Source organism: Mus caroli, unplaced genomic scaffold (assembly GCF_978045245.1).
Source record: "Mus caroli unplaced genomic scaffold, Mus_caroli_1 scaffold_10, whole genome shotgun sequence".
Lineage (NCBI taxonomy): Eukaryota > Metazoa > Chordata > Mammalia > Rodentia > Muridae > Mus > Mus caroli.
In genome coordinates this window covers 9,844,990-9,871,270 of record NW_028227265.1, presented here as the reverse complement: position 1 = coordinate 9,871,270, position 26,281 = coordinate 9,844,990, and the positions used below count along the sequence as shown (strand labels likewise).

At 50.0% G+C, this 26,281-nt stretch overlaps 1 protein-coding gene across 1 annotated transcript; it reads left to right on the top strand.

Annotated features, from left to right (window-relative positions):
* Window positions 1-49: 49 nt before the first annotated feature.
* Window positions 50-26,141, top strand: Dnaaf1 (dynein axonemal assembly factor 1). Its single transcript, XM_021169451.2, has 12 exons — window positions 50-246; window positions 2,080-2,215; window positions 3,970-4,061; window positions 7,246-7,467; window positions 7,589-7,755; window positions 16,880-17,001; window positions 19,346-19,503; window positions 20,291-20,548; window positions 23,227-23,318; window positions 24,316-24,375; window positions 25,007-25,397; window positions 25,858-26,141. Exons 1-12 carry the CDS (start codon window positions 141-143, stop codon window positions 25,950-25,952), a joined length of 1,899 nt encoding a protein of 632 aa, XP_021025110.1. The 5' UTR covers window positions 50-140; the 3' UTR covers window positions 25,953-26,141.
* The last annotated feature ends 140 nt before the right edge of the window (window positions 26,142-26,281 follow it).

Sequence of the window (26,281 nt, the reverse complement as noted above, 5' to 3'; positions counted from 1 at the left end):
CCCACCTCGGCTAGGCCCGCCCTCGGCGGCGTAGCCGACTGCGCGTGCGCACTGGTTGCCGCGGCGACCGGGAAAGCGTTGGACAGCCAACGACGCGGACCGTAGAGTACTAGGGCTGAGTGGTCGGGCCAGGAGCGAGCATGCACCCCGAAGTCTCTGAGCCGCCTGTGGACAGCGTGGCGGAGCCCAGTCTGGAGGAGTCGGCAGGCGATCACGGCGACGCGGGGCCAGGGATCCGCAAAGAAGGTGCCTTAGCGCCGGGGAGCCAAGGGGACGAGGGCTCGTGTCCCTCACACATGCCCATTCACTCAGCTGGGGACAACCAGCACCCCTCACACATACCCATCCATACAGCTACAAGAACAGCACCTTTATTGATATGATCAATCAAGTACATATAGAAGACCCATAATTTATTCCATGATAATTTATTAGGTACCTTCCTGTGGCTGGGAATTGTTTGCAATGAGTGTAAGACACAGTTCCCAAACAGTGTTCAGCGTCATCCAACAAACCACAAGTACAGAGAGTTCATCAGCTCTTGACGTTACATTTATCTAAGGCTTCTAGAGGCGCCTTGCAGGGTAAAAGTGCTTGTAACACAATCCTCCAGACCTGAGTTTGAATCTCAGAAGTACATAAATGCAGAGGTTAAGCTCAACCATGTGGTTGCTGGGACTTGAACTCTCGGAACCTTCTGTAGAGCAGTCAGTGCTCTTACCTGCTGAGCCATCTCTCCAGCCCCTGGAAAATGTCTTTCATAATAGTGTGCATAGGGTTCTAACATCCAAGGAGAGACCAGCCCAGAACAAAGCTTGCTTCTTTTACACAGGTTTGAGCTGATCAAACTGATCACACCCTGTTCTTGTGTGTGCTTTTATCAGTGAGTTGTTTTTATGTTGCCAACCCTAAGTTACACTTTGAGCAATTAAACGTGTTTACAGGAGTGGAAACTGTAGGTGCTCACACTTGGCAAAGGGGAGGGGGGAGATTTACACAGCAAACTGCATCACAGTTATCTCTGAACCAAAGTGGGGAGAGACAGAGATCTTGTCCTGTCCCAGAACTGCCCTTCTGCTGTCCCTGGTAAGAGAAATGGGCTTGGGGGTTGGAAAGTTGGCTCAGCAGTTAAGAGCACTGACTGCTCTTCCAAACGTCCTGAGTTCAATTCCCAGCAACCACAAGGTGGCTCACAACCATCTATAATAAGATCCCTGGCCTCTTCTGGTGTGTCTGAAGACAGCTACAATGTACTCATATAAATAAAATAAATCTTTTTAGAAAGAGAGAGAGAGAGAAACAGGCTTGATGAACGCCTGTTCTATTGAGCAGATTTTAACAGAAACATCTAAACTAGAATTAGATTTAAGTACAACTCTACTTATCTTCCTGTTTTCTGAGGGTCTGGTTTCTGACGTGTGTCGGTGCCCAAGGAGGCCAGAATAGAGCATCAGATCGCCTGGCAGTGGAGTTACAGGCAGTTGTGAGCTGCCTTGTAGGTGCTGAGAACTAAATTCTCTGTTTCTGGGAGAGTAACAAGCACTGTTAATGAATAAGCTATCTATCTCCCCATCACCCTGTATAGCAATTTTACAGTAGCTTTCTTAGTGACTTTGTAAACGGCAGCTTTAGGCTGATCCTCTATAAAAACTGCACAGGAGAACATAAAACTGTGGGCAGAGACTCTGTGTTGTTTGTAACCGCAGGAATCTGTTGGCAATGCGACTCTCTTTAAGGGATTGTTTGCAGAGCACAAAGAGCTCTTCTTCTGCCTTGTGAACAACGCACCGGCAGCTTTATCCATCAGCAGGGATCGCTCTCAGGGACATACGTGGGTACAAAGACGCGTCCCACAAAAAGCACAGGTTCCCATTTACAAAAATCAAAAGCATGACGACCCGAGTTTGTTTTTTTGGCTTTGCTTTGGTGTCTCACTCTGTAGCCCAGGCTGACCTCAAACCCCAAGCCCAACAAGGAGCAGATTCTCCTTCCTCGGTTTCCTGGGTTCTGGGGTTACCACACCTGTCCTTGAATTTTTCTGATCTTTACAAATTGACACTTTTTTTTTTAACTTTACAGAAATTAGTGAGACCAAGGAAACATGTGTGGGTCCTTGCACAACATCTTGCCCAAGTCAGCAGCAACCAAGCGGCGACAACGGGTCAGAGGGCCTCTGCACCCACTCGAGAGATGACAGAGACGATCGGGGCCCCAGGTGTGTGTTGTGCAGGACATCTCGGAAGGCACGCAGTAATAGCCACTTAGCCCCTTGCACAGACGGCGTCTAAGGAGCCTGCCCAGTTACTACCAGAGCAGGAGAGAAACAGCAGCAGCTCCTTAATAGAAAGAGAAGGAGGAGGAGGTGTCATTCGTATTTACTTATGTGGGTGCATGTGTGCACAGGTAGCCATGGAGGCCAAAAGAAAGTGCTGGGATCCCTAGAGCTAGGTGTGAGCTGCCTCAAGTGGGCACTGGGAACTTGTCTCATGTCCTCTGCAAGAGCTGCAAACACTTTTAAACACTGAGCCATCTTATCATATCTCCAGGTGGACCCTAGTTCTTTTTGGGGGAAAAGATGAACTCATCATTGGTGTCAGGGGAGAATATGAAAAGGAGTGCAGACACGCACCATGGCACTCATACGCAAGTCAAGAGGCAGTCTGCAGGGTCCAGAGACCAAGCTCCGCTCTTCAGGCTTTGATTTGACCCACTGGGCCATCTTGTTATCTCCCCTGCTCCTGCATTGAGACAGGGTTCTCACTCTGTAGCCCAGGCTGGACTTCAACCTCGTGAACCTCCTGCCTCAGTCTCCTGCGTGTTGGCATTACAATTGTGCGCTACGGGGGCTGAAGACATGGCTCAGCGATTAAGAGTCCTGCCTGCTCTTCCAGAGGACCCTGGTTCAATTCCCAGCATCCACATGGCATCTCACAACTGTTTGTACTCCAGTCCCAGGGGATCCAACACCCTCACACAAATGTGCATGCAAGCAAAGCACCAGTGCAGATTAAAAACAGACAGAGAAGCAAACAAATGAACAAAGGTGCAGGTAACATGCCTGGCTCACACCTGTCTTGTTGATGACACTGGTCAAAGTGTTTTGCTGTTGTTGTTGTTGTTGTTTTTGGGTTTTTTTTTTTTTTTGGTTTTTCGAGACAGGGTTTCTCTGTGTAGTACTGGCTGTCCTGGAACTCACTCTGTAGACCAGGCTGGCCTCGAACTCAGAAATCCGCCTGCCTCTGCCTCCCAAGTGCTGGGATTAAAGGCGTGTGCCACCACGCCCGGCCAAAGTGTTTTTATTAGGCCAGACAGCGCAGGGTTTTTTAAATGCTGAAAGCAACAATTTTGGGTAAAGTCCTAAGAGGTATAAAAAATAAGGGAGGAGATGATGCTGAGATAGTGTGGATGAGAACTTAAATCAGGACCCCAGGGCCCATGCAAACACCCAGTTACCTCTCTACATCTGTAAGAGAGAACTGGGGAGCCGGGCGGTGGTGGCCCTGGGGCTCACTTACCAGCCAGTCTACCCGAATCAGTAGTCTCCAAGTTCAATGAGAGAGAGAGTTCATAGTTCAAAAGCTATGGCAGATATGATAGAAAAGACAGCTGGTGTCACACCTCTGACCTCTGTGTGACCTTGCATACCCATGAACACACACAAACAGACCAATGGAGAAAGGAGGACGAGGAGAACCCGATGTGAGGCTTCAGATTGAGAACTTTAGACAGAATGGATGGAGAAAAGAGCCCGAGCGGGTGCCATGGCTCACAACAGCAATCCCAGCGGTGGCGCAGGCAGGAGAGCCACAAGCTTGAGGCCAGCCTGGGTTACCTACTGAGTTCCCAGCTGACCTGGCCTACTGAGTGAGACCCTGTCTCCAAACTAAACCGAGCCAAATACAAACCCTTAACTATTTTTTTCACAGACAACAAGCTGAAGTGAGCGTCTTGTGTTTTGCTTTTCAACAGGATGACGAAACAGTTCCTTCAAAAGCTGTGCAAGCAGCACAAGCTGTACGTCACCCCCGCCCTGAACGACACCCTGTATTTGCACTTTAAGGGTGAGTCCCAGGCGAGTCTGTAGCCAGCATCCTGCAGAAAAGGGAGGTCGGGAGAGCGTGGCTTGCAGAGGTCATCTTCGTGCTCAGACACTATGCAAGTGGAGCTCGGTCTTGACTGAGTTCCTAAAGGGCCTTCTGAGTACAATGGAGCTGGCCTGCCTTCTTTGGTTGCTTGGGTTTTTTTTCCTTCCTTGCAAAATAGAGACCTCAAACATGCTAAGCAGGCACACTGCCACCGAGATACAACCTCAGTTAGCCCGCCTTCCCCATTTTATTTTGAAACAAGGCTCACCAAATTGCCCTGGCTGGCCTTGAACTCACTTTGTAGCCCAGAGGAATCTTGAACTTTCAATCCTCCTGCCTCACTCAACTAAGTAGCAGGGATTGTAAGCCGGTTCCACCAGACACATAACTAATTGATTTAATCACAATATTTCTCAATTCCTCACCACCCCCGCCTCCCCCCCCCCCCCCCCCGCAAGTAGTAGCTTGTTATACAGGCCGTGCTAGCCTTGAACTTGTGGCCTTCCTGCCTCAGTCTCCTGAGTGCTGGCAGTTCAGGCTCCAGTCAGCACAGCTGCCTCAGGACTGAGCATTCCTTTTATAGCAGTAGGGGCAGTTGTGAACCATGGGCTTGCGACAGGTGTGTTGGGAAGGACAGAAAATTAGGGTGGAAGACAGGGGATGAGGGTCTTTGGTCCTCTCCTAATGCATCCTGAGATACTGAGGTATTGAGAATGGCATCCTGGGGACTTGGGCTTGATGTCCAGCCCCACATCTGCATCTGAGCTCAGATTCATGGCCAGCACCATTCTGACCAGTTGATGACCTGAATCTCCAGCCCTCTGTTGGGGCCAAGAGTGAAGTAGCTGACCTGTTCTTATCATCTATTTATCTGTGTATTTATTTAGGAAGTCTTTCCTTAGAGCCTTCCATGTATGGGACTTTCACAGTGCTGGGAATCCAGAGGTGGAGGTGGCAGAGATGGTTTAAGAGTCCTGTAAGGTGGCACAGGCACAAGAGGGCAGCTGTAGGGAGGAGGATGCTGTGCGGGGAAACACAACAGGCTCAGAGTACACAGGCCTGAGAGTTTGGAAGGACGCCCCACCTGTCTCCTTACTTCCACCCCCTCTGAAATTCTCCACCTGGCATCTGAGCATGGCAGTGGTTACAACAACAGATCCTGGGGGGTGGGGGTGGGGAGAGGCAGGGACTAAGGGAGAGGGGGAAGGAGGAGCCAGCATGACAGGCTGAAGTGGATTTAGACTAAGAAGGGAACTGGGAGGAGAGGTGTCTACCTCAGTTACAAGTCACTAGTTAATAAATCACCCTGAAACTCAGCAACTTCCAATACATTGTCTCACATAGGTTCTGGAGAACAATGGCAATATGTGTGTCATTTGCTGGGTAGTTGTGGCTCGGAGAGCCTCTTGAGGTATGGTGGAATTGCCAAGTGCCCTCAATTACCTGAGCCCTGGGCTGAGGCTGGAAAGTGGCTGTGGGCCACAGCCTCAGTTCCCCACCATGTAAACCTCTCACTGGCTGCTGGCTCTACATAGTGCAAGCTGCCAAGAGAAAGAACAAGATGGGGATAGGGGCCCCAGTACCAGAAGTGACATACATATGCCAGGCTTCTACCTTATCTGTTGTCTCAGGGTCACCCTCTTCTTGTATCAACACAAAGGCCTGTGATAAGGTTGGGGGGTTGATGCAAGGTCAGAATGGAAAAACAAAACAAAACAAAACAGGTGGGAGGCCTTTGCGAGGTCAAGGAGAGAAAAGATTAACAATGGGACTTAGTGATAAGGATGTCATGGGGACCCCAGCTTCTGCTTGTAGATGGCAAGAACGAGAGAGAGGCTGTCTTGAGACAGCTGGTTGAGGCGCTGAGGGAGCAAAGGGGCTTTTCCTCGTGAGGAACTGGGTCAAGAACTGGAAGGTGGGCCAGAGAGAGAGAGAGACCAATGTCAGAGGACAGGAAACAGACACACAGAGGCACAAAGGCCAGCTCAGCAGTGACCTAAGAGGGCTTGGATGTGCTTCATACCGGGTGTGGGGCCTGAGGTTCAATCCCCCATGCTAGAAGTAAAAAACAAGGGAGGGTGGCGTTGCAAAGAAAGCTGTTACTAGCTAGGCATGCTGGCACACACCTTTAATTCCGCACTTGGGAGGCAGAGGCAGTCAGGTAGTTCCAGTTCTAGTCCAGTCTGGTCTTCATAGCAAGTTCCAGAATAGCCAGGACTACATCCAGCAATGGTTCTCAATCCTTTTGGGCGTGTCGAGCGACCCTTTCACAGAGGCAGACTATGACCATTGGAAAACACAGGTGTTTAAATTACAACTCATAACAGTGGCAAGATTATACTTATGGAGTAGCAATGAAAATATTTTTATGGTTGGGAGACCATCACACCATGAGGAACTGTGTTAGAGGACTCAGCATTAGGAAGCTTTAGAACCACCAACACAGAGAGACCCAGACTCAAAAAACTAAAACAAAAAGCATCTTAGAAAAACAAAAAAGAAGCCAGGCAGTGGTGGCGCACACCTTTAATCCCAGTACTTGGGAGGCAGAGGCAGGAAGATTTCTGAGTTCAAGGCCAGCCTGGTCTACACAGTGAGTTACAGGACAGCCAGGACTACACAGAGAAACCCTGTCTTGGAAAACCAAGAGAGAGAGAGAGAGAGGGAGGAAAGAGATGTGGGGATGTGGGTTGGTTTCTTTCTTTTTTTTTTTTTTTGCCTCTGCCTCCCAAGTGCTGGGATCAAAGGGGGATGTGGGTTTCTTAATCTCTCAATTCCAAGACTGAGGTGGCAGCAAATTCAGTGTCTCCTGAGGGCTGCTTCTAAGTTCACAGATGGAGACTTCTGTCTGTGACCTCAGTCTATAGCCCAAGGTGGTCTTGAACTTGGGATCTTCTTGACATAGCCTCTAGGGAGCTGAGATCACTGATGTGTGCCACAATGCCAGGCAGTCTATCTCTAAAAGGGTACTAATCTCATTGTGCAGATCCCACCCTCATAAACTCCTCATACAGACACACACACACACACAAGGCTCCTTCTCTTATCCCCCTGGAGGGAATGTCTGTCCACATCAGAATTTGCAGAGAGCCAACAGGCAAAGCCCGCAGTGTCCAGGCTCCTCTGAGCACACTGGAGCCTCACAGCCCCTCCCCACCAGGCTTTGACCGCATTGAGAACCTGGAGGAATACACGGGCCTGCGCTGCCTCTGGCTGGAGTGCAATGGCATCCAAAGGATTGAGAATCTGCAGGCCCAGAGCGAGCTGCGCTGCCTCTTCCTGCAAGTGAACCTGTTGCACAAGATCGAGAACCTGGAGCCCCTTCAGAAGCTGGACGCCCTCAACCTGAGCAACAACTACATCAAGACCATTGAGAACCTCTGTAAGCCTGGCAGCCCGGGCTGCACCACATCCCAGCTGAGAGTCTAGAGTGGGGGCTGGGCCAGGAGCGCGTGTGGCACAGAGTGTGGCACACATGCTCACTTGTGCTGCCTCCCCTCCAGCCTGCCTCCCTGTCCTGAACACACTGCAAATGGCCCACAACCGCCTGGAGACAGTGGCTGACATTGAGCACCTCAGGGAGTGTCTGCGACTCTGTGTCCTCGACCTCTCCCACAATGCGCTGAGTGACCCTGAGATCCTGAGTGTGCTAGAGAGCATGCCCTGTCTGGTAAGTACCTGTCACAGCATGCTTCAGGGTATACTTCAGAAACATCCCCCTCTCTCCCTCCCTTCTCCTCTTCTGCCTCAGACTGGGCCCAGTCAGCCCCCCTCAATCCCTGGGAATCAAGGTCTCAAACAGATGGACGTAGAGTCAGCGAGACTTGACAGACAGACGCAGGCACGTGTGCTGGTTCTGAATGTATTTTGTCAAATTGAGCATCAAACTTTTTATACAGAAAAAAATAGAGAAGTTAGGTGACACAGTGGCCAGGTACAATGAGGTTACTGGATTCTTACACAAAACAGAGGAATGCAAACAGGGAAGAACTGGCAGGAACCAACTGGAAATCAAAAGTAGCCCCACCTAAGGTCCACTTAATCTTAGAAGCCAGGGGCAAGGGCTTCGTGCCCTTGCTATAGTTCCTACTCTAGTCTATTGTATAGTCCACCTTCCCCCTAGGCCATTGTAAATACTTGTGTGTGGGTGTAACTCAGCTATCTATAGTTCTAAGTATCTACTCTGGTTCCTCCTTAGGTCACAAACTTCCTTCTTCCTAGATAATGGTAAATTCTTGTGTAGGGCAGTGACTTAGCTATCCATGCCCAGGGTCTGATCAAGGACTGCCTAGAATCTAACTTAGCTATATGTCAAATAGAGGCACTTATAATAAAGCAATGTTAAGGGAAAGTAAAAGAACCTAATGGGGAAACCCCCACTCAATTCCCGATTCTGCGTGCACCCAAGAATCACAAATAGAACAGAACGCCTTGATGTAAAAACATGAGGTAGTTTTAATGGTGGAGCTCTGGGTCAAAATGTATCTGACGCAGGAGACAGTGGATTCAACCACAAGGCTTGGAAGCTAGGGGTTTTTATAGAAAAGGGGCTGGGGAGGAATTGGCGCGGTTTCACATGATTGGTTCATTTAAACATCAGCAGACTGTACATGCAGATAACATTTTACTTAGGTCAGAAGGGCAGGAGATAGGGAGGTGCCAGGCCAGTCCAGACATGTCATTCTCTTTACCTTTATGGCCAAGCAGCCTCAGGAATGTCTGCCTGGGTGTGTCCTGGCCTGTTCTGCTATGTTCTCAGCCCCAGGTTTCAAAGCTCACAAACAACTCTTTGGGCTATTTGACATAAATTACATGAATCACAGGTCTCAAGTTTTATTTTCTTTCATTAGCACACAGATCCATTTACCAACTAAAGCAAGGACATTGGAGCATTCGTTACACAGGATGCCATGGTTCCAGGAGACTAAGTTTCCATGAACTTTTCACCTTGGGATAGCGCCCAGGTTTTGGGAGCCTGTCGCGCGTGTCACTACTGGAGTGGGTGTAGCATTCTTCCCTCTCTCCTCCCTTTCCTTCCCTCCCTTCCTTCTGTCTTTCTTTGCAGCCGTGTGACTTTTCCTAGGGAGACATGAACAACTCTCTGGATGTCCTTAATGGGGCACTGTCAGGAGATCAGAGAGCAGATTCCACCTAAGTCCTAGTGAACCCCTGCGCTTACAGGAGCATGGGGGACTCAGCCTGTGTCCTGGGCAGCATGGTAGCTCTCCTGAGAGCTGCGTCCCGATGGCTGGCAGGCTGCTCTCTGCTGTGCCTGAGTAGTAGCTTCCACATAACCTCGGCAGACAGCCAAGACCTTGTGCACATTACGTTTCAGCATTCTGAGATTGAGGAGTTTTAGTTTTGAGTTTTGTTTACTTCCTGTGCCTTGTGTGTTTGCTTCTGTCTTTTGAGCGCCCCACCTGTATCCCCTGGGAGGGGATATTTCAAGCTGGAAGAAATAGCTTCAGAATGGTGGTTTCAACTTAGTTTCTAAAATGGCAGATGTCACCTGGGGGTAGTTTCTTTCTATTTAAAACATTGCAGTGGCTATATGTGATAGTCCCTATGAGTTATTCTGCTCAATCCCTTTGCACGCACACACACACACACACACACACACACACACACACACCTGTTCTGATGGTCCTAAGGTTTGTATTGTTTTTGGGACCCTGACTAAGCTGTTTTGTTCTCCGAATCAGTCTCAGAAGTGTTCTAGCCAGAACTGATCCAGGCATTCCCCAGGATTACTTTTCAGTCAATCCCTTTTGATCTGAGCATCTGTCTCTGCTGTTGCCTTGTTGTGTTCATATGACAGGGAAGCTGTGTCCAGAGTGGCACATCCTGGGCCTGGACCTGGAGAACTTTGCCACTTCATAGCTCTGTTGACTCTGTTTCCTGTGAACTGAGGGCAGCCGGCGAGCTGCTCAGAGCCCCGTTCAGCACCTCCCTTAGGCTGCATCACCCTAGGCCTACAGCCTCGCTCTCTGCGGTGTGCCCACCTGGCCTCGAGACAGTCCCGTCATCTTTGTCTTGGTGGAAGCACACGCGATCATCTCTAACCCTCATATTCCTTCTTTGTGTGTATAGATAGGTATATAAAAAAAGGCCCACCTTGGTTCATATGGGAGAGTCAGACTCAGTGTTGGCTCCTTTCTTCTGGCTATCAAAATGGGTTCTATCCACTTAAGAGAATGGGTTGAAGTCTTCACCTTTTCTACCAGAATCCCTGAGCCAATCTTTGCTCTTCCCCCCCCCCACTCTCTCTCCACTCATAAATGTGCATCTTGTGGAGGTCAGAGGTCAACCTCCCTCGGTATTGTTCTTCACACACCATCTCCTCTTACAAGGATGCCAGTCGGGCCAGTTGGGGCCTAACCACCTCACTCTGTTCCCGTCAATGATCATGTCTGCAAATATAATGAGGTACCGAGGAGGAAACCTGGGGGCTGGCGGAGGGAAAAGGAACCACACAGGACACTGCAGTCTACTCCAGAAGCGGTCAGCTCTTCCTGTTGATTTTCTGAAGCAACAGTGCCCAGCAGAAGCTTCCCAGGACCAGAAGAGCACACTCCCCACTGTCTTCAGCCTGTACACCCAGGCTCTGGGCTCTTGCCCACAGTCTTCCAGGAGGACACTTCAGGCTTTGCCACTTAACACATCCTCTAGGGCTCTGGCTACCTCATCAGCACTCAGACTGTTCAGAGACACAATTTTCCCTTGGTCAAAAGTGTAGTGGACCCAGAGCTTGGGCTGCACCTCTGAGCATTCTCAGATTAGAGTGGGCAGGATGGGGTGTGCCTTCTTAGGCTCCATATAGCTGTTCTGGATGAAACCCCTCACAGCCTGGGTACCAGCGAATGCTGGCATAAATGAATGCGAGTCGCATATAGCCCTAGCTTCGTATTGATCACTTGGCTCACTTGGCTAGCAGTGGAGGCTACTGTTTTGGGTTTTGTGTAGCCCAGACTGGCCTTGAACTAGTTTGCTGTGTTGGGGAGAGTGACCTTGACTTCTCCTGACTTTGTGTCTCAAGTTCTGGGAACATCTGGACACCTTTACTCAGTTAAAACTGGTCACCTGACCATTTTTTGTGCTGTGTTTACCTCCCCAGTACAATGCAGCCCTTATCACCTACATCTGGAATACTTTACTTTTCTGTTTCCTTCTGTAAACCTTGAAAATACTGCAAGGGCAGTGAAGGAGCCATGACACCTGAGCATGGGATGGTGGTTTGAATAGGAACGGCCCCAGAGGGCCCTATATTTGAATGCTTGGTCATTAGGGAGTAGCACTACTTGACCGGCACTGCTGGCCGGACACAACACCAAATGTTGTGTCCGGCCAGCAGATCACAGCCTGGGTTCTAGCCTGGAAAGGCATTTTGGAAACCTGGAAGAGAAGAGGGGCTAGGCGGCGAGAGAAGGGAATGAAGCTAAGACAAGATTCTGATCAAAGCTCAATTTTACTATTTCCAGACACTCAGTTATAAAGGAAGGGGGAGGGAACCCGATTTCCCGCCAAACAATCTCAGGGTCCAGTAGCAGGACGAACACGTGTGTGCCTCCAAGCAACAAAGGCAGGGTCCAGCAGTAGGTGTGGCAGGATGAATGAGCAGGAAGCTCCACCCTTGAGCAAGCAGGTTCAAGCAGGCAGGGGAAGGGAGACCACATATCCTCCCATTAGTTAACAAAAAAAATAAATAAATAAAAAAAGAAAAGGCTGGCCTGAGGCAGAAAAATTATCTATGCACAATAGTTCTGCCTGAGTTCTTAGGGCTAAAGAAAAAACCTGTTTCCATGGGATTCCCTAACTTTTCTAATGGTAAACTGTATCTGGCTAAGACTGTCCTTATTATCCTAGTAAACCACTAACAGAATAGGCTCTGACTTTATAATGCTAATTAGTGCTGAATAGGTAACTTCCTGGTTGCATTTTAAGTAGGGCATTGGAACCCTGGCTAAGTTTGACCGAGCAAATTTAGAATAACACTGAGTTGATATTCCTCCGCAAGAAGGTGTGGCCTTCTTGGAGTAGCTGTGGTCTCAGTGTACTTTGGGGTTTCCAATGCTCATGCTAGGCCCAGTGTCTCTATTTTTGATGCCTCGGGGTCCAGAGGTCGAACTTTCCAGCATTGTACCTGCCTGCATACCGTCCTGCCTCCTGCCATAATGACAATGGACCAAACCTCTGAAATTTTAAGCAAGCCCCAATTACATGCTTTTCTTTATAAGAGTTGTATGGTGTCTCTTCACAGCAATAGAAAACTAAGACACATGGCAAGTTCAAAGCTAATTAATTTGCATCTAATATGGATAGATTTCCCCAGCAACATGAGCCAGCTTAGATATGAAAAGTACCTGATGTGATGAGGCAAGCAGACTGCCCTCTGAGCTTCCTCAGGCAGAGGCCAGGGGAGAAGGGCGCTGCCATGGCTGTCAACTTTCCTTACTGACCCCCAGGGGACCTGGCACTGAAAGAACCTAGTGGGGAAACCCCCACTCAATTCCTGATTTGGCGTGCACCCAAGAATCACGAACAGACGACCATCTTGATGTAAAAACACGAGGTAGTTTAATGGCGGAGCTCCGGGTCGAAACATATCTCACACAGGAGACAGTGGTTTCGACCACGAGGCTTGGAAGCTAGGGGTTTTTATAGAAAAGGGGCTGGGGCTTGGGGAGGAATTGGCGTAGTTTCACATGATTGGTTCATTCAAACATCAGCTCGTTTGCTGTAGCCAACTGTGACCAGCCTTCTTTCTGCACCACCTGCGAGCCTTTTAACTTAGCATACAGATTATTATTACAACAATAGGTTTAAACACATCATTTAAGACAGTGATGGGCATGGGAGCCCCATAAAGGATCTTAAAAAGAGTAAGGCTGAATCAAAGGGTAGTATTTCTAGTTCTTTTTTTTTTTTTTTTTTTTTTTGGTTTTTCGAGACAGGGTTTCTCTGTATAGCCCTGGCTGTCCTGGAACTCACTTTGTAGACCAGGCTGGCCTCGAACTCAGAAATCCGCCTGCCTCTGCCTCCCAAGTGCTGGGATTAAAGGCGTGCGCCACCACCGCCCGGCATATTTCTAGTTCTAAATAGGGCAAGGGGAAGGAGCACCAAGTCTGCACTAGTCTCTTTAGAATTCTATCTTTTTTTTTTTTTTACCTGTCCTTAGCTTTGGAGCCTGTATGCACAATGTAACTTCTAATCAATCCCCAATATCTTGGCCAGTCCCTGATTTACCTGGGCAACAAAGGCAGGTCCATTATTGCCCCAGTTACCTTGGGTATCCCAAACCTCGGGAAGATTTCTTCTAGGATCTTCTTGGCTATCACATTGGCCGTCTCAGTCCTTCAACCACGAAGCTACTGCTATCCGTGTATCAGCTCGAACTCTTAGGCCAAGGCTGATCTGATCCTTCAGATCATTTCGAGTACCAGTTTCTTCTGCCAGAATGTCAGCTCGATGAGTAGGTGAAGTCTCGGGCAGTAGGGTAGTGGGAGTGAGGACAGCAGGAGGAGTGAAGGTCACTTGTTCAGTCATCCATCGGTCAGGGGGCTGTCGGATAATGCTTTTAAGAGCGTGGGGTGCCACTACAGTTATTTGCTGTCCCAGAGTGAGCTTATCAGCATCCTTGACAAGCAGAGTTATGGCAGCAATAGCTTTCAGGCAAGAAAACCACCCGCTGGCAACAGGGTGTAACTTCTTGGATAGGTAAGCCACTGGCCTTTTTTCAAGGTCCCAAAGTCTGAGTAAGGACTCCTCTGGCGACCCCTGCTCTCTCTTCTACATAAAGAGTGAAAGGCTTGGTTGGGTCAGGCAAAGACCAAGGCTGGCCGTCAGTAGGGCCTTTTTAATTTCTTCAAAGGCTTTCTGGTGATCTGGGGTCCACACAAACACCTCCCCTTCCTTGGTTAGGGGGTACAACGGGCAGCTAAGGTCGCCAACCCAGGTATCTAGAGTCTGTAGAAGCCAGCGGTACCCAAGAATTCTCTTACTTGCCTTGGTGTAGTCGGGGTGGGGATCTGAGTTAGTCTTTTTTTCTGGCTTTCTTTAGCCACTGCTTCCTGTCTCGAAGGGTGTATCCCAAATAAGTAACTTCAGTCTGACACAGCTGAGCCTTTGTAGCTGAGGCTCGGTCTTCTGTTGCCCAGGTTTCCTGTCTAGATCCTGTCTTTTCTTTCTCTCCTACCACTGTGGCCAAGTTTCTAGACAAATTACTTTCTTGTCTACAATCCCTCCTGTTTTCTCTTTCTTCTGCCTCTTGCCTCTCTCTCTCTCTCTCTCTCTCTCTCTCTCTCTCGTAATACGCCTTCTCTGCCTCTTATTTACTGGTTCTACTCTAAATATTTCTCATTCGGGGTATCTCTCTCATCTCAGACCTCTCTAATCTCTTTCATCTCTATTTTCACTGTCATCTATCTCTCCTGAGTCTGCTGAAGCTTTGCTCTTCCTTACAGTCTAAGCTCACCTTTTTCTAGACCTCTGTACACATTTGTCAGAGCCTGGTGATTAGACTCATACGTGCTCCTTACCTGGGACAGAAGTTTTAAGTGGGCAGATGTCTCCCTCGCTGGTTAGCAGCTTAGGGCGGGGTCACCCTAGAAGAGAAAACGGGTGGGGCAGGGAAAGGGAAGGCAGCTCTCACAGCTGGCCACACTGGACCAACTCGGGGGTGGGGGGAAGGCGTAGGAGGCAGCGACTCTAGTCGCCCCCCCCCACCCCCGCAGGCATCACAGCAGCTCTAGGAAGCCAGGTGGGGGCAGCGTGGGGTCCCCACGGGCCTTGCCCCTCTTTCTTTTCTTGACCGTCCTGCAGGTGGTGAAATTGCGTGGTGGTGGTGGGGCGGGCATCTCGGGGAAACCTCCGCATTGGCGTTCCCCCCCCTGGGCCACGGTTTCTCACGTGGCGCCTCGCCTCGGCCAGCGTGCGCCACTGCCACTGCTGCTGCTGCCTCTGCCACTGCTGAAGCCGGAAGTTCTCAGTCCGGCCCTGTGGCTGCATGCGGCCAGGGATGCGCACTGAGTTGTTTTTCTTAACTATCACTGACAAATTTTGTCCTAACGTCAGTCTAAGTCCACAGTCAGAAACAAAGGGTTGATACACACACAGTCTGTCCCATGACGAAAACCACAACAGAACAAGACAGTAACAGAGGAAAACAAACAAACAAACAAACAAACAAACAAACAAACAAAAAACCACCAGGGGCTGGTGAGATGGCTCAGTGGGTAAAAGCACCCGACTGCTCTTCCAAAGGTCCAGAGTTCAAATCCCAGCAACCACATGGTGGCTCACAACCATCTGTAACGAGATCTGGCGCCCTCTTCTGGAGTGTCTGAAGACAGCTACAGTGTACTTACACATAATAAATAAATAAATCTTTAAAAAAAACAAGGCACAAATTCAGCAGTGCCACACTTAGACAACAAACATGTAAGACACATACAAACAAACATACCTCCAAGGGGTCTTTCGGGGTTCCTGGGTGTCATGCAGATCTCGGTGGAACCTCCAAATGAAAGAACCTAGTGGGGAAACCAAACCCCGACTCAATTCCCAATTCGGCGTGCACCCAAGAATCATGAACAGAGGAGCTCCGGGCCGAAACGTATCTCACGCAGGAGACAGTGGTTTCGACCATGAGGCTTGGAAGCTAGGGGTTTTTATAGAAAAGGGGCTGGGGTTGGGGGAGAAATTGGCACGGTTTCACATGATTGGTCCATTTAAACATCAGCAGCCTGTTTAACATTTAACTTAGGTCAGCAGGGCGGGAGATAGGGAGGTGCCAGGCCAGTCTGGCATGTCATTCTCTTTATCTCTCTTTATCTTTATGGCCAAGCAGCCTTAGGAATGTCTTAACAAGGACAGGCCTGCCTGGGGTTGTCCTGGCCTGTTCTGCTATGTTCTCAGCCCCAGGTTTCAAAGCTCACAAACAACTCTTTGGGCTATTTGACATACATTACATGAATCACAGGTCTCAAGTTTTATTTTCTTTTAGCACCCCCAGTGGGAAAGACCTCTCTTGGCCACCTGTACATCCAACCCAGTCGGTGCCTCTCTGTGTGTTTGGTTAGTTTGTTTGTTTTGAGACAAGGTCTCATGTGGGTAACTAAGCCTGGCCTCCATCAGCCATTGATTCTTATCTGTTGCCCTGCAAATATTTTCTTGAAATGTGTACCAAGGAGGAAGAACCAGAAACAATTAGACCAAAGTGTGCTTCAGTAAGAGATGTTGAGAAATGATGCTAATAGAACCACCTAGCTGAGAAGGGCTTTGGGGAATACTCTCCAGAAGAGCCTTCCAGGATAGAAAAGAGGGTGGCTGAGGAGTCTGTGCAGCTCCAGAGGCTGGCTCGGCACAGGAGACTCCTCATGCTCCTCATGGTCCTCATGCTCCAATCTCTGCCAAGAACACTGCACTGCCACTTTGTTTTGCACAAGAAAATGAATTGTGTTGTTATTCTGAGGGCATGTGATATGATGATGCGGTCATCTTAGGTTTTATTATTACTAACACTATGGTGTGCAGGCGCTCTCGAGTGTGTGTGTGCATTCATGCATGCATGCATATATGTCTGTATGTGTGGTACATGTAGTGTTTGTGTGTGTACTGGGCAGGGAATGTATGTAGATGTGGGAGGACAGTGTTCAGGAGTTGGTTCTCTTCTTCTACCATGTCAGTTCTGGGGACTGAACTCAGGTTGTCAGCCTTGGCAACAAGTGCCTTTACCTGTCACAGGCCCTGACTGTCTGGCTTTGGTAATCAGTGTGGCCCTGCATGTTGCTTTCCAGCGTGTGCTGAACCTGATGGGAAACCCAGTGACCAAACACATCCCTAACTACCGAAGGACGGTCACTGTTCGTCTGAAGCACTTGACTTATCTGGATGACAGGCCAGTTTTCCCCAAGGACAGGTAAGAAAGGACCTGGGTCCTATGCATTTGAATGCTTGTTGTCAAGCACACTTGTTCGACTTACAAGTTTTCTGATTTTTTGAGCATTTTCATACATCAGTAAATTCCCTCTGAACCCCATTAATGGCCCCATCACTGCCCACCACAGGATCAGGGACGCTTGCCCACAGAATCTTTCCTTTTTACACCAGTACACTGTAGCTGTCCTCAGATACACCAGAAGAGGGCAGCAGCTCCCATTACAAATTTTTAAAAAGATTTTTATTTATTTATTTTTGCATATGTAAGTACATTGTTGCTGTCTTCAGACACACAAGAAGAGGGCACTGGATTACGTTACAGATGGTGTTGTGGTTGCTAGGACTTGAACTCAGGACCTCTGGAAGAGCAGTCAGTGCTCTTAACCACTGAGCCTTCTCTCCAGCCCCCCCCTCCTTGTTTTTACAATTACTCTGTGTGTGTGTGTGTGTGTGTGTGTGTGTGTGTGTGTGTGATGGCACACCTGCTTGCACAAGAGGTCAGCTTGCACTATGTTTGTTGGTCCTGGGGACTGAACACTGAACTCAGGTCATCAGGCTCAGAAGCAAACTCCTTTCCCTGAGACATCTGGTCTTCGTTTTTTTTTAAATCCTGTGACTAATGCTTCTGGGGGCATTTGCATGCGCATTCCTGTGTGGGCGTGGGTTGCTCCCCTTGGGTAGATGGACAGGACTAGAAGTGACCGGCCAGATGACAGTTCATGCTGGGCCTCTGAAGAGCCACCAAATGCTTTTCCAAATCAGCCCTGCTGTTTTGCTTTTTCTTTAGCATGGTGACAGGGTCTGAGCTTTCTGCACCTTGCCAAAGTCACATCTTCACTCCTGCTGTGGGAGGCAAAGTACTGCCTTGTCACGCTTGTCATCCGCACCTTCCCCGGGGGCTCCTATAAGGCAGGTTTTCTTTCTGCACTGGCCATTGTTGCCTGCTCTTTGGGAAATGCTGGCCTTGTGCCTCTGTTCATTTAAAACAACAGTGTACTTTTGAAAAAAGCAGTTTAGGCTGAAGGAAAAGCAGTTTTCCAGTGTGAACATCTTGCATCCTTGGGGACACTTGTTAAAACTAATGGACCAAAGTTGACATAAGATTAGTAAGTGAACTCCAACATTTTATTTTATTTTATTTTAGTTTGGTTTTTCTTTTTTTTTTTTTTTTTTTTTTTTTTTGGTTTTTCGAGACAGGGTTTCTCTGTGTAGTCCTGGCTGTCCTGGAACTCACTCTGTAGACCAGGCTGGCCTCGAACTCAGAAATCCGCCTGCCTCTGCCTCCCAAGTGCTGGGATTAAAGGCGTGCGCCACCATGCCCAGACATCTCCAGTTTCTTAATTTTGAAGAAATGAGTGAGTTCAGGGGCTGAGGAGATGGCTCAGTCAGTAAAGTACTTCCCTCACAAGCATGAGAACTTAAACTTGGCCCCAGAACCCACATGAGAAGCTGGGTTCTGTGGCAGGCGCCTGCCATTGCAGCTCTGGAGAGGTGGAGACAGTGTTTCTAGAATGCGATGGCCAACCAGCCTAGCCCACTCGGGGGGCTTCAGGTCCCAGGAAGAGACCCTGCCTCAAAGATAAGGGGGATGGTGCCTGAAGAGGAAAGACACCCAAGGTCATGCCCTGGCCTCCATGCACACATTCATACATGTACATGCATGCCTCCATGCACACATTCATACATGTACATGCATACACATGTACAGACAGCCACAAGACTAAGGAACGAACACGTTTGGCCAGACAGCATATGTTTATTATTTTCTTTTAACCTTTACAAGTTGTAGGGAGCCTGATAGAGAGATGGCTCAGATGTGGGAAAGAACATTTGATGTTCTTTTTTGGTTTTTCGAGACAGGGTTTCTCTGTGTAGCCCTGGCTGTCCTGGAACTCACTCTGTAGACCAGGCTGGCCTCAAACTCAGAAATCCGCCAGCCTCTGCCTCCCAAGTGCTGGGATTAAAGGCGTGTGCCACCATGCCTGGCTACATTTGCTGTTCTTGCAAACCATCCCAACACAGCTTATAACTAACTACCTCTAATTCCAGCTCTTCTGGATTCTGCTGTCTCCTGCATTCTTATGGTATGCATGCATACATATAAAAGGAAATAGAAATCCACCTTTAAGTAAAAGAGTTAAGTGAGCCCTAGATCCTCTTTCTCTCTCCCTTCCCCACCCACGTCCCTGCCTACTGGGTCTCCCACTTCCCGGAACTCATTTAGCCCCTGCTGGCCTCCAACTCAAGGCACTGTTCCTGCTTAGGTGTGGACAGCCGTGCCCACACCCAGCCCCCAGGTCTGACCTTTGTCCTTCCTTCCCTAGGGCGTGTGCAGAGGCATGGGCCAGAGGTGGGTATGCCGCCGAGAAGGAAGAGCGTCACCAGTGGGAGAGCAGGGAACACAAGAAGATAACAGACAGCCTGGAAGCTTTGGCCATGATCAAGCGTCGGGCTGAGGAGCGGAAGAAGGCAAGAGACAGAGGTGCGCCCTGGACTGCAGCTGTGCACAATGTGACCCCTTTCACATGACCCTGCTGTGTGGTCTAGGAAACATACAAAGGTCAGACACTGCAGATAGAGCAGAGAGAAACTAATGTAGGAACGGTTCTTTGGTGGACATACAGTTGTCTCATTAATGAGGGACGCTGATACACATGCTAATGAATGGATATACGTAGGTCAGGTTTTACATAAAGAATTAAGACCCCAGGTGCTGCAGAGATGGCTCAGCAGTTAAGTGCACCGGTTGCTCTTCCAGAGGACCTGGGTTTGATTCCCAGCACCCACATGGTGGCTCCTTAGCATCAATAACTCCAGTCCTAGGGAATCTAACACCCTCTTCTGGCTCCCATGAAGGGCACTACAGTCAGGTTTTCCTGTAGTCTCACAGTTGCGGGGCTGAGGGCTCTGACTGACAGGAAGACATAGCACAAAAGGGCAGAGGTGGCTAGGACTTCTTCAAAACGTGTTGAAAATTCTGTCTTAACCCCAAACTGAAATTCATGGGATGAGTTTTTAATTTTATGATCAGAGTGTGTGTGTGTGTGTGTGTGTGCGCGCGCGCACGTGCAGTGAGCAGTATTAGAGCCTTTCACAAAATTCCTGAATCCTTCCTGGGACCAGGGCTAGTCTGCAGCTGTCAGCCTGTGTGACCCTGGGGGCGTACTCAGAATGACCTTTATCCGCAAGACTACAATGTAACCACACATCCTTTACCAGTCCAGCCTTAGGCAGAGCTCCAACTTCAACTTTGGACTTTACTTCTCTAGGGGAGACACCCCTGACAGACAGCGAAGAGAGTATCCCCACCAGCCCGGAGGCTGAGGAAAAGCAACCCATGGGGGAAACCCAGAAGAAGATGGAGTTGTTTGTAGAGGAGAGCTTTGAAGCCAAAGATGAACTGTTTCCAGAGACGCCAGGAGGAGAAAAGGAGCTGCATGTGGTGGTGGTAAATGGGGCAGTGGAGAATCCAGACCTGTCTGGGATCCTGGCTCACAACCAGACACCTGTGGTGGTCACCCCAGAAGGTAAGGCAGTTGAGACCAAAGAGGGCAGCCCCTGACCCTGCACAGCTATGGCCCCTGACCCTGCACAGCTATGGCCCCTGACCCTGCACAGCTATGGCCCCTGACCCTGCACACAGCTATGGCTCAGAGTCTGATTCCACTGCTGGGGTTCTCTTTCTAGAAGACAAGGTCCTTGGGAAATCTTATTTCCAAGGGAGAAGAGTGCACCTTTGGAAACACGTCACATTGAAACCAGATGAAATTATATAAGTGCCAGGGAAAGCTGATGGCAGACTATTTGACTTAAGCCAGTGGGGTAATTTTGAATCAATAGGAGCAGTGATGTTTTCACAAGCACTCAGGACCTGCTCACAGCCCAGGGAGGCCACTTTCATTATAAATGGTAGACTCATTAAAAATGTAGAGCTGAAATGAAGGAGACAGGTAGATCTCTGGAACTGTCTGGCCAGCCAACCTGGCTTTATCCATGAGCCCCAGGTCCCAGGAGGAGACTCTGTTCTAGTTTGCTTTCTGTTGCTGTGATAAAACACTCTTACCAAAATCAAATAGGGAGGGAAAGGGTTTTCCCAGCTTACACTTCCAAGCCATAGTCATCCCTGAGGACGTCAGGACAGGAACTCAAGCAGGAAATACAGCCCAAGCTTGCTGGCTCAGTCTCTGGCCCATGCTCAGCTAGCTTTCTTATACAGCTCAGGGCCACCTGCCCAGGGAGTGGTGCTTTGCAGTGTGGGCTGGATCCTCCTATACCAATTAGGAATCCAGACAGACCCTAGGAGACATGCCCCCAGGCCTGTCTGCTCTAGACCTCCTTTACTGTAGACTTCCCTCTCAGATGACTAGAGGGTATAGTTACTGATAGGTTACCCAGGACTTCCCCAGGATGACACAGGAGCTGGCTGGGGATGGCTTGTGTGTGCACAGGGCCATAGGCACAACATTCAGAGCCCCAACCTAACAGTGTGTGAGGTCTGGCCCAGAAAGTAGGCCCTGCTGCTAGAAGTCTGAAGTGCTATGTTCTCACTAAGGGATCTGTAAAGGACTAGGTGCCAGGGTTGCAGGAATTGCCATGCAAGTGAAGGGAGCTGGGCAGGGCAGAGCCTCAGCAACCCACACGGCAGGACCTTAGTTCAGTCTCGAGTCCACACTGCTAAACGCCACAGATTTGAACTAAGAACAGCCACCTGTCTTTGTTCTGCAACATCTTCAAAAAAACAAAAACAAAAACAAGACCCCAGATATCCAAGTCCTTTACAGGATGTGTGGGCTTGGGGCAGGAGTACCTCTGGCTGCTCCCAGGACCTTAGGGTTAGTGGTTCTAGTGTGGGGATTCAGGTATCCCAGGCTTAAGAGAGCTAGGAAATACATACAGGACAGAATGCAGCGAGAGGCATGCAAGGGTGGTCTATAGCAGAGTGAGGCAGGGAGCTCAGGTATCCCTGGGTGTGTGTGCAGCAAGAGAGGCAGGAGCCAGGTAGGAGTGGCGGTGGTGATGGCGATGGCACATGCCTTACATAGGGAGGCAGAAGCAGGCAGATCTCTGAGTTCAAGGCCAGTCTGGTTAACAGAGTGAGTTACAGGTCAGCCAGGGCAACACAGAGGAAACCCTGTCTCAAAACAAGACAAATCAAAACTGGAGAGAGGCCGGGCATGGTGGCGCAGCCTTTAATCCCTGCACTCAGGAGGCAGAGGCAGGCGGATTTCTGAGTTCGAGGCCAGCCTGGTCTACAAAGTGAGTTCCAGGACAGCCAGGGTTATACAGAGAAACCCTGTCTCAAAAACAAAACAAAACAAAACAAAACAAAACAAAACAAAAAACTGGAGAGAGAGGTTGTGGGGGTGGGTACTGGGGAGTGCCACAGCCAAGAGAAACCTGCTTTGGTGTCCTGCCCTGCATGCTGGGTTTGACAGGGTTCTGTGCCAGAATGTCTGTCTGGGCACATACCTTTCCGTGGTTGTTGCTTATGCAGCTAGGGAAGGCTTGCTGTCTGTAGGTCAGAGCCCGGGAAGGTGAACTGTCAGGCCCTTAGCCTGCTGTCTTGAGCTTCTGGGACAATGTTTCTGTTCAGCAAGGGTCTTGCTTGTCCTGTGGCTTTCCACACATGGATGTTCTCTGGCTGGTATTTAAAGGTATAGGGCTCCTGGGTTCAGCATTTGGGGCTCTCTCACCATCTCTGATAGAAATGTCGCAAGATGGACTTCCTGGCTCAGCCATTCCTCTGTATGTCCTGCAGTGTGAGTGGATAGACCACACAGGGACATGGCTTAGGAATTTGGCAAGGAGGGCTCACAACTCTTCCACCCATTCAGGGAGCCTTGCTGTGTTAGCTGTTACAGGCCCTGACCCCGGAGAGCAGGTGGCCATATACTTGGTGCACAGGCAGTGCAGGCTCACCGTGAGGCCTCCACCAGGGCTGCCCTCTCTGCTCTTTGGAACCAGCACTTGTCCTGCTTGTTCCTTGTCCTGCTGGGCAGTCAGGCTGTCTACTCTGGGATTGGCTGTTTCTGCAGTCTCTAGACTCCCCTCCTGTCACAATAGGGCCAGCTTCTGGTCTTTCCCTTTCCCTTCCCCTTTCCCCTCCTGGAAGGTCAGTCCTTCTACCATAACCACTAGGTTGTCACCCCAACCTTTGTGTCTGAAACCAGTGCTGTGCCAGTAACTTCTCACCACTCTTCATCAGAGTCTACATCTCCAGTGGCAGCTACTGATGGGGCCAGAACTGAAGACACAGAGGCCACTGCCTTGGAGACCAAGGAGAGGCTTTTCATCGATGTGAGCAGGGGCTTCCAGCCGAGGGTGGGGGTGATGCCTTTGTGGTCCTCACTGTACCAGGAGTCTCCCAGGGAGCAGGTCTATCACAGCCAACAAGAGACTCAGACTTGGGGGTCCATTTACCTCACCTGGGCTGTACAAGTCACACTGGAGGCTCCAGGAACATTACAGTGTAGAACAGTCCTGTGGCCAGCCCTAGGGTCACACTGTATCCTTGGAGTCTGCTGGGCCTCATACCCACAGTCTGGTGGGTGGTTCTGGCCACCTCATTGGCTGGTCTCCACTCTGCTTCCTGTAGGTTCACCATGGTGTGATTGTCCAGGGTCCCTCCAGCAAATGTTGGGTTAGAGCTATGTTACCACTCCCCAAAGCTCCTCCCATTTAATGACAATACAATTTCCTGCATGCTAGGCATGAGAAAGCACACACTGTCACATTGTCCCAAGAGCTGCAATTCAGTGGAGCAAACCCATGTGAACTGAGGCTCACTCTGCCTGCTCAAAGCCTTAGCTTTGAATTGAGAACTGGCTGTCCAGGGCACAGTGAAGATGTAGTGGAGTCTGAGACTGACTTGCTCGAGGCATGGTATTGTCAGGGTTCTGAGATAGGTAGGATTATCATCCCAATATTGCAGAGTAGGAATGGGAGAAACAGAGAGGTTAAGCAGTTTGCCCAAGACCACACAGCTAGGAAATAGTGGTGTGGCTTTTTGAGTTTCAGGAGGTACATGAGGCCCAGCCTAGTGTGTAACAGGCACTTTTGAGTTCCCCGTGACAGAACAGAGTGAAGAAGCTGTGACAATCTTACTGTGCCTAGCCTGCAAACCCTCTTCCACGACCCACACTTGAAGTGCCAGTGTGGTTTTGAGCATGCTGAGGTCTGGGGGCCATGGGTGGAAGCTGCTGAGGGGCCTTGGTGACAGTTCCCTTGTCTCCTGCTGATACTTCCTTCCACTGTGTCTCTGGATGACAATGTATGTGGTCACTGACTCTTTCAGGACCTTCCTGACTTGGAAGATGTTGATGGCACAGACGTGTCTGTGGAAGACCAGATAAAGGTCAGCATCCCCTTCCCTAAAGCCCAGAATGGCCTCAACTGGGGCAGCCCTCACCTTCCTCTCTCCCAAGTACTGGGCTTAGAGGAGTGCACCACTGTGCCTTTCCCTTAGAAGCCATCTCTCTCTCCTGAAAGTGAACTGCCCTTCTGAGGACATTGCTCTCTGGTCCCTCCAAGGGCTGATTTCAGTGATTTGGGCTTTCTGCTGCAAGCTCTACTGATGGCTGCATGAAATGAACTGAGCGCATCCTGCCTTACGCTGTGCTCCCGTGCACACGGCCTAAACTCATCTAAAGCTAGATGGAAGGGCGGGAGCACACGGGCGAGGCAGAGCCAGGAACCAGCAAGCAACAATACCTGTCCCCAGAGGCTCTGGAGGGGACCCTTTCGTGAGTGCGAGCTTCATAGTCCCAAATAAGCACACTGGCCACGCCTCTGTAGGGACCAAGGTCATCACAAGATCTGAAGAGTTGCTGGGCTCTAGGGTGTGGCAGAGGCTAGGACCCAGCACAGAGAATCTGCTGGCTGAGGCATTCATCCCGAGGCCCTGAAGCAGCCAGCTGCCTCCCTACCCTGCCTGTGCTTTCCTGCATTGGGACCACGGGAATACACCGTTCACGTTCTCTCACCAGGAGACAGACATCCCGAGAATCCAGGCTATTTCCAGCTTGAGCGACGACAGTGACCTGGATGAGTTGTCCCTCCCCATGGTTGAGGGCATTGCCACAGGCACCACAGGTGCCCTCTCACACATATTTGCCATCTCCAAGGACGCCTCGACGGCAGCCACGGTGCCTTTTGCAGACATATGTAAGCCAACAGCAACAACGGACTTAGAAAGCCAAGGTCAAGACTGTGGTGCGGCGGCCTCACGCCCCCTCATCCAGGAGCTCGATGATGAGCTGGCAGAGGAAGCATCAAACCAGCCACTGCTGCCCCAAACCTGTGCAAGTGACCCTGCACTTGCCCAGCCTAGTGATGATGGAGACAGTGACAGCCAGCTGCCTGCAGCCACTCCGCTAGGTAACACCCTGTGAGAGTCTACTGGGGAGGACTGGAGACTGTGCAGCTAGCTGAACCTCAGCGAGCGGATGGGCATTTCTGCCATTCCTAGGTCTGGCCGTGGTGTGTCACCTGGCCCTCTGGAAGAGGGGACCACAGACACTAGGGCTGAGTGACAAAAGCACTGGTGCCGTGTGCAGGCACAGGCTGCTGTCTGGGCAGTTAGCATAAACAGAAGAGTATCCCGGGTTGGGTGTGCATTTGAGGTACTTGATTTTGGGGTGGCTTATGCTCCCCGTGCTCCTCTTGCACAAGGGGACACACACTCACAGTATAGTGAGGAGGGGTTTCTGATCTCATCAGAGGAGAATCTGACTGGCAGCCATGTGGGTCTTCAAGTGTTTATAGGAGGAGTCTGTGCTGGCCCAGCAGGAAGGACAGCTTTCCCCCAGTACTGATTTGTTCTCTCCCAACTCTTCAGGAGATGGCGCAGAGGATGAAGCACAGTCTTCAGTGCACCCGAAGGAGCCCAGCACCCGGGTAGGCCTGGAAGATATTGAATTTGGCTTGGACTGAACCCCAAAGCAGTCTACACTGTTGGGCTAGCGGTGGCGCAGTGGACGCAGGGCACCCTCTCCCGTGCATCACTGTGCTATTGAGCCTGCAAGGCAGGTGCTGTGAAGCTACACCAGTGTGCCTTGTACCCAACACGTCGGTATCCCCTGATTACAGACCCCACAAGAACATAAACACTTTAAGACGTACACAGTCAGCACGTTATTGGGCTGCCTCTCTTCTGATGAGGTGAGAAACCCCACCCCACCGCACTGTACTGTGTGTCTGTTCCCAAGGTAGAGTGAGTGGGCTTTCACACCAGACACCATCTGCTCTACCCACATAACCAT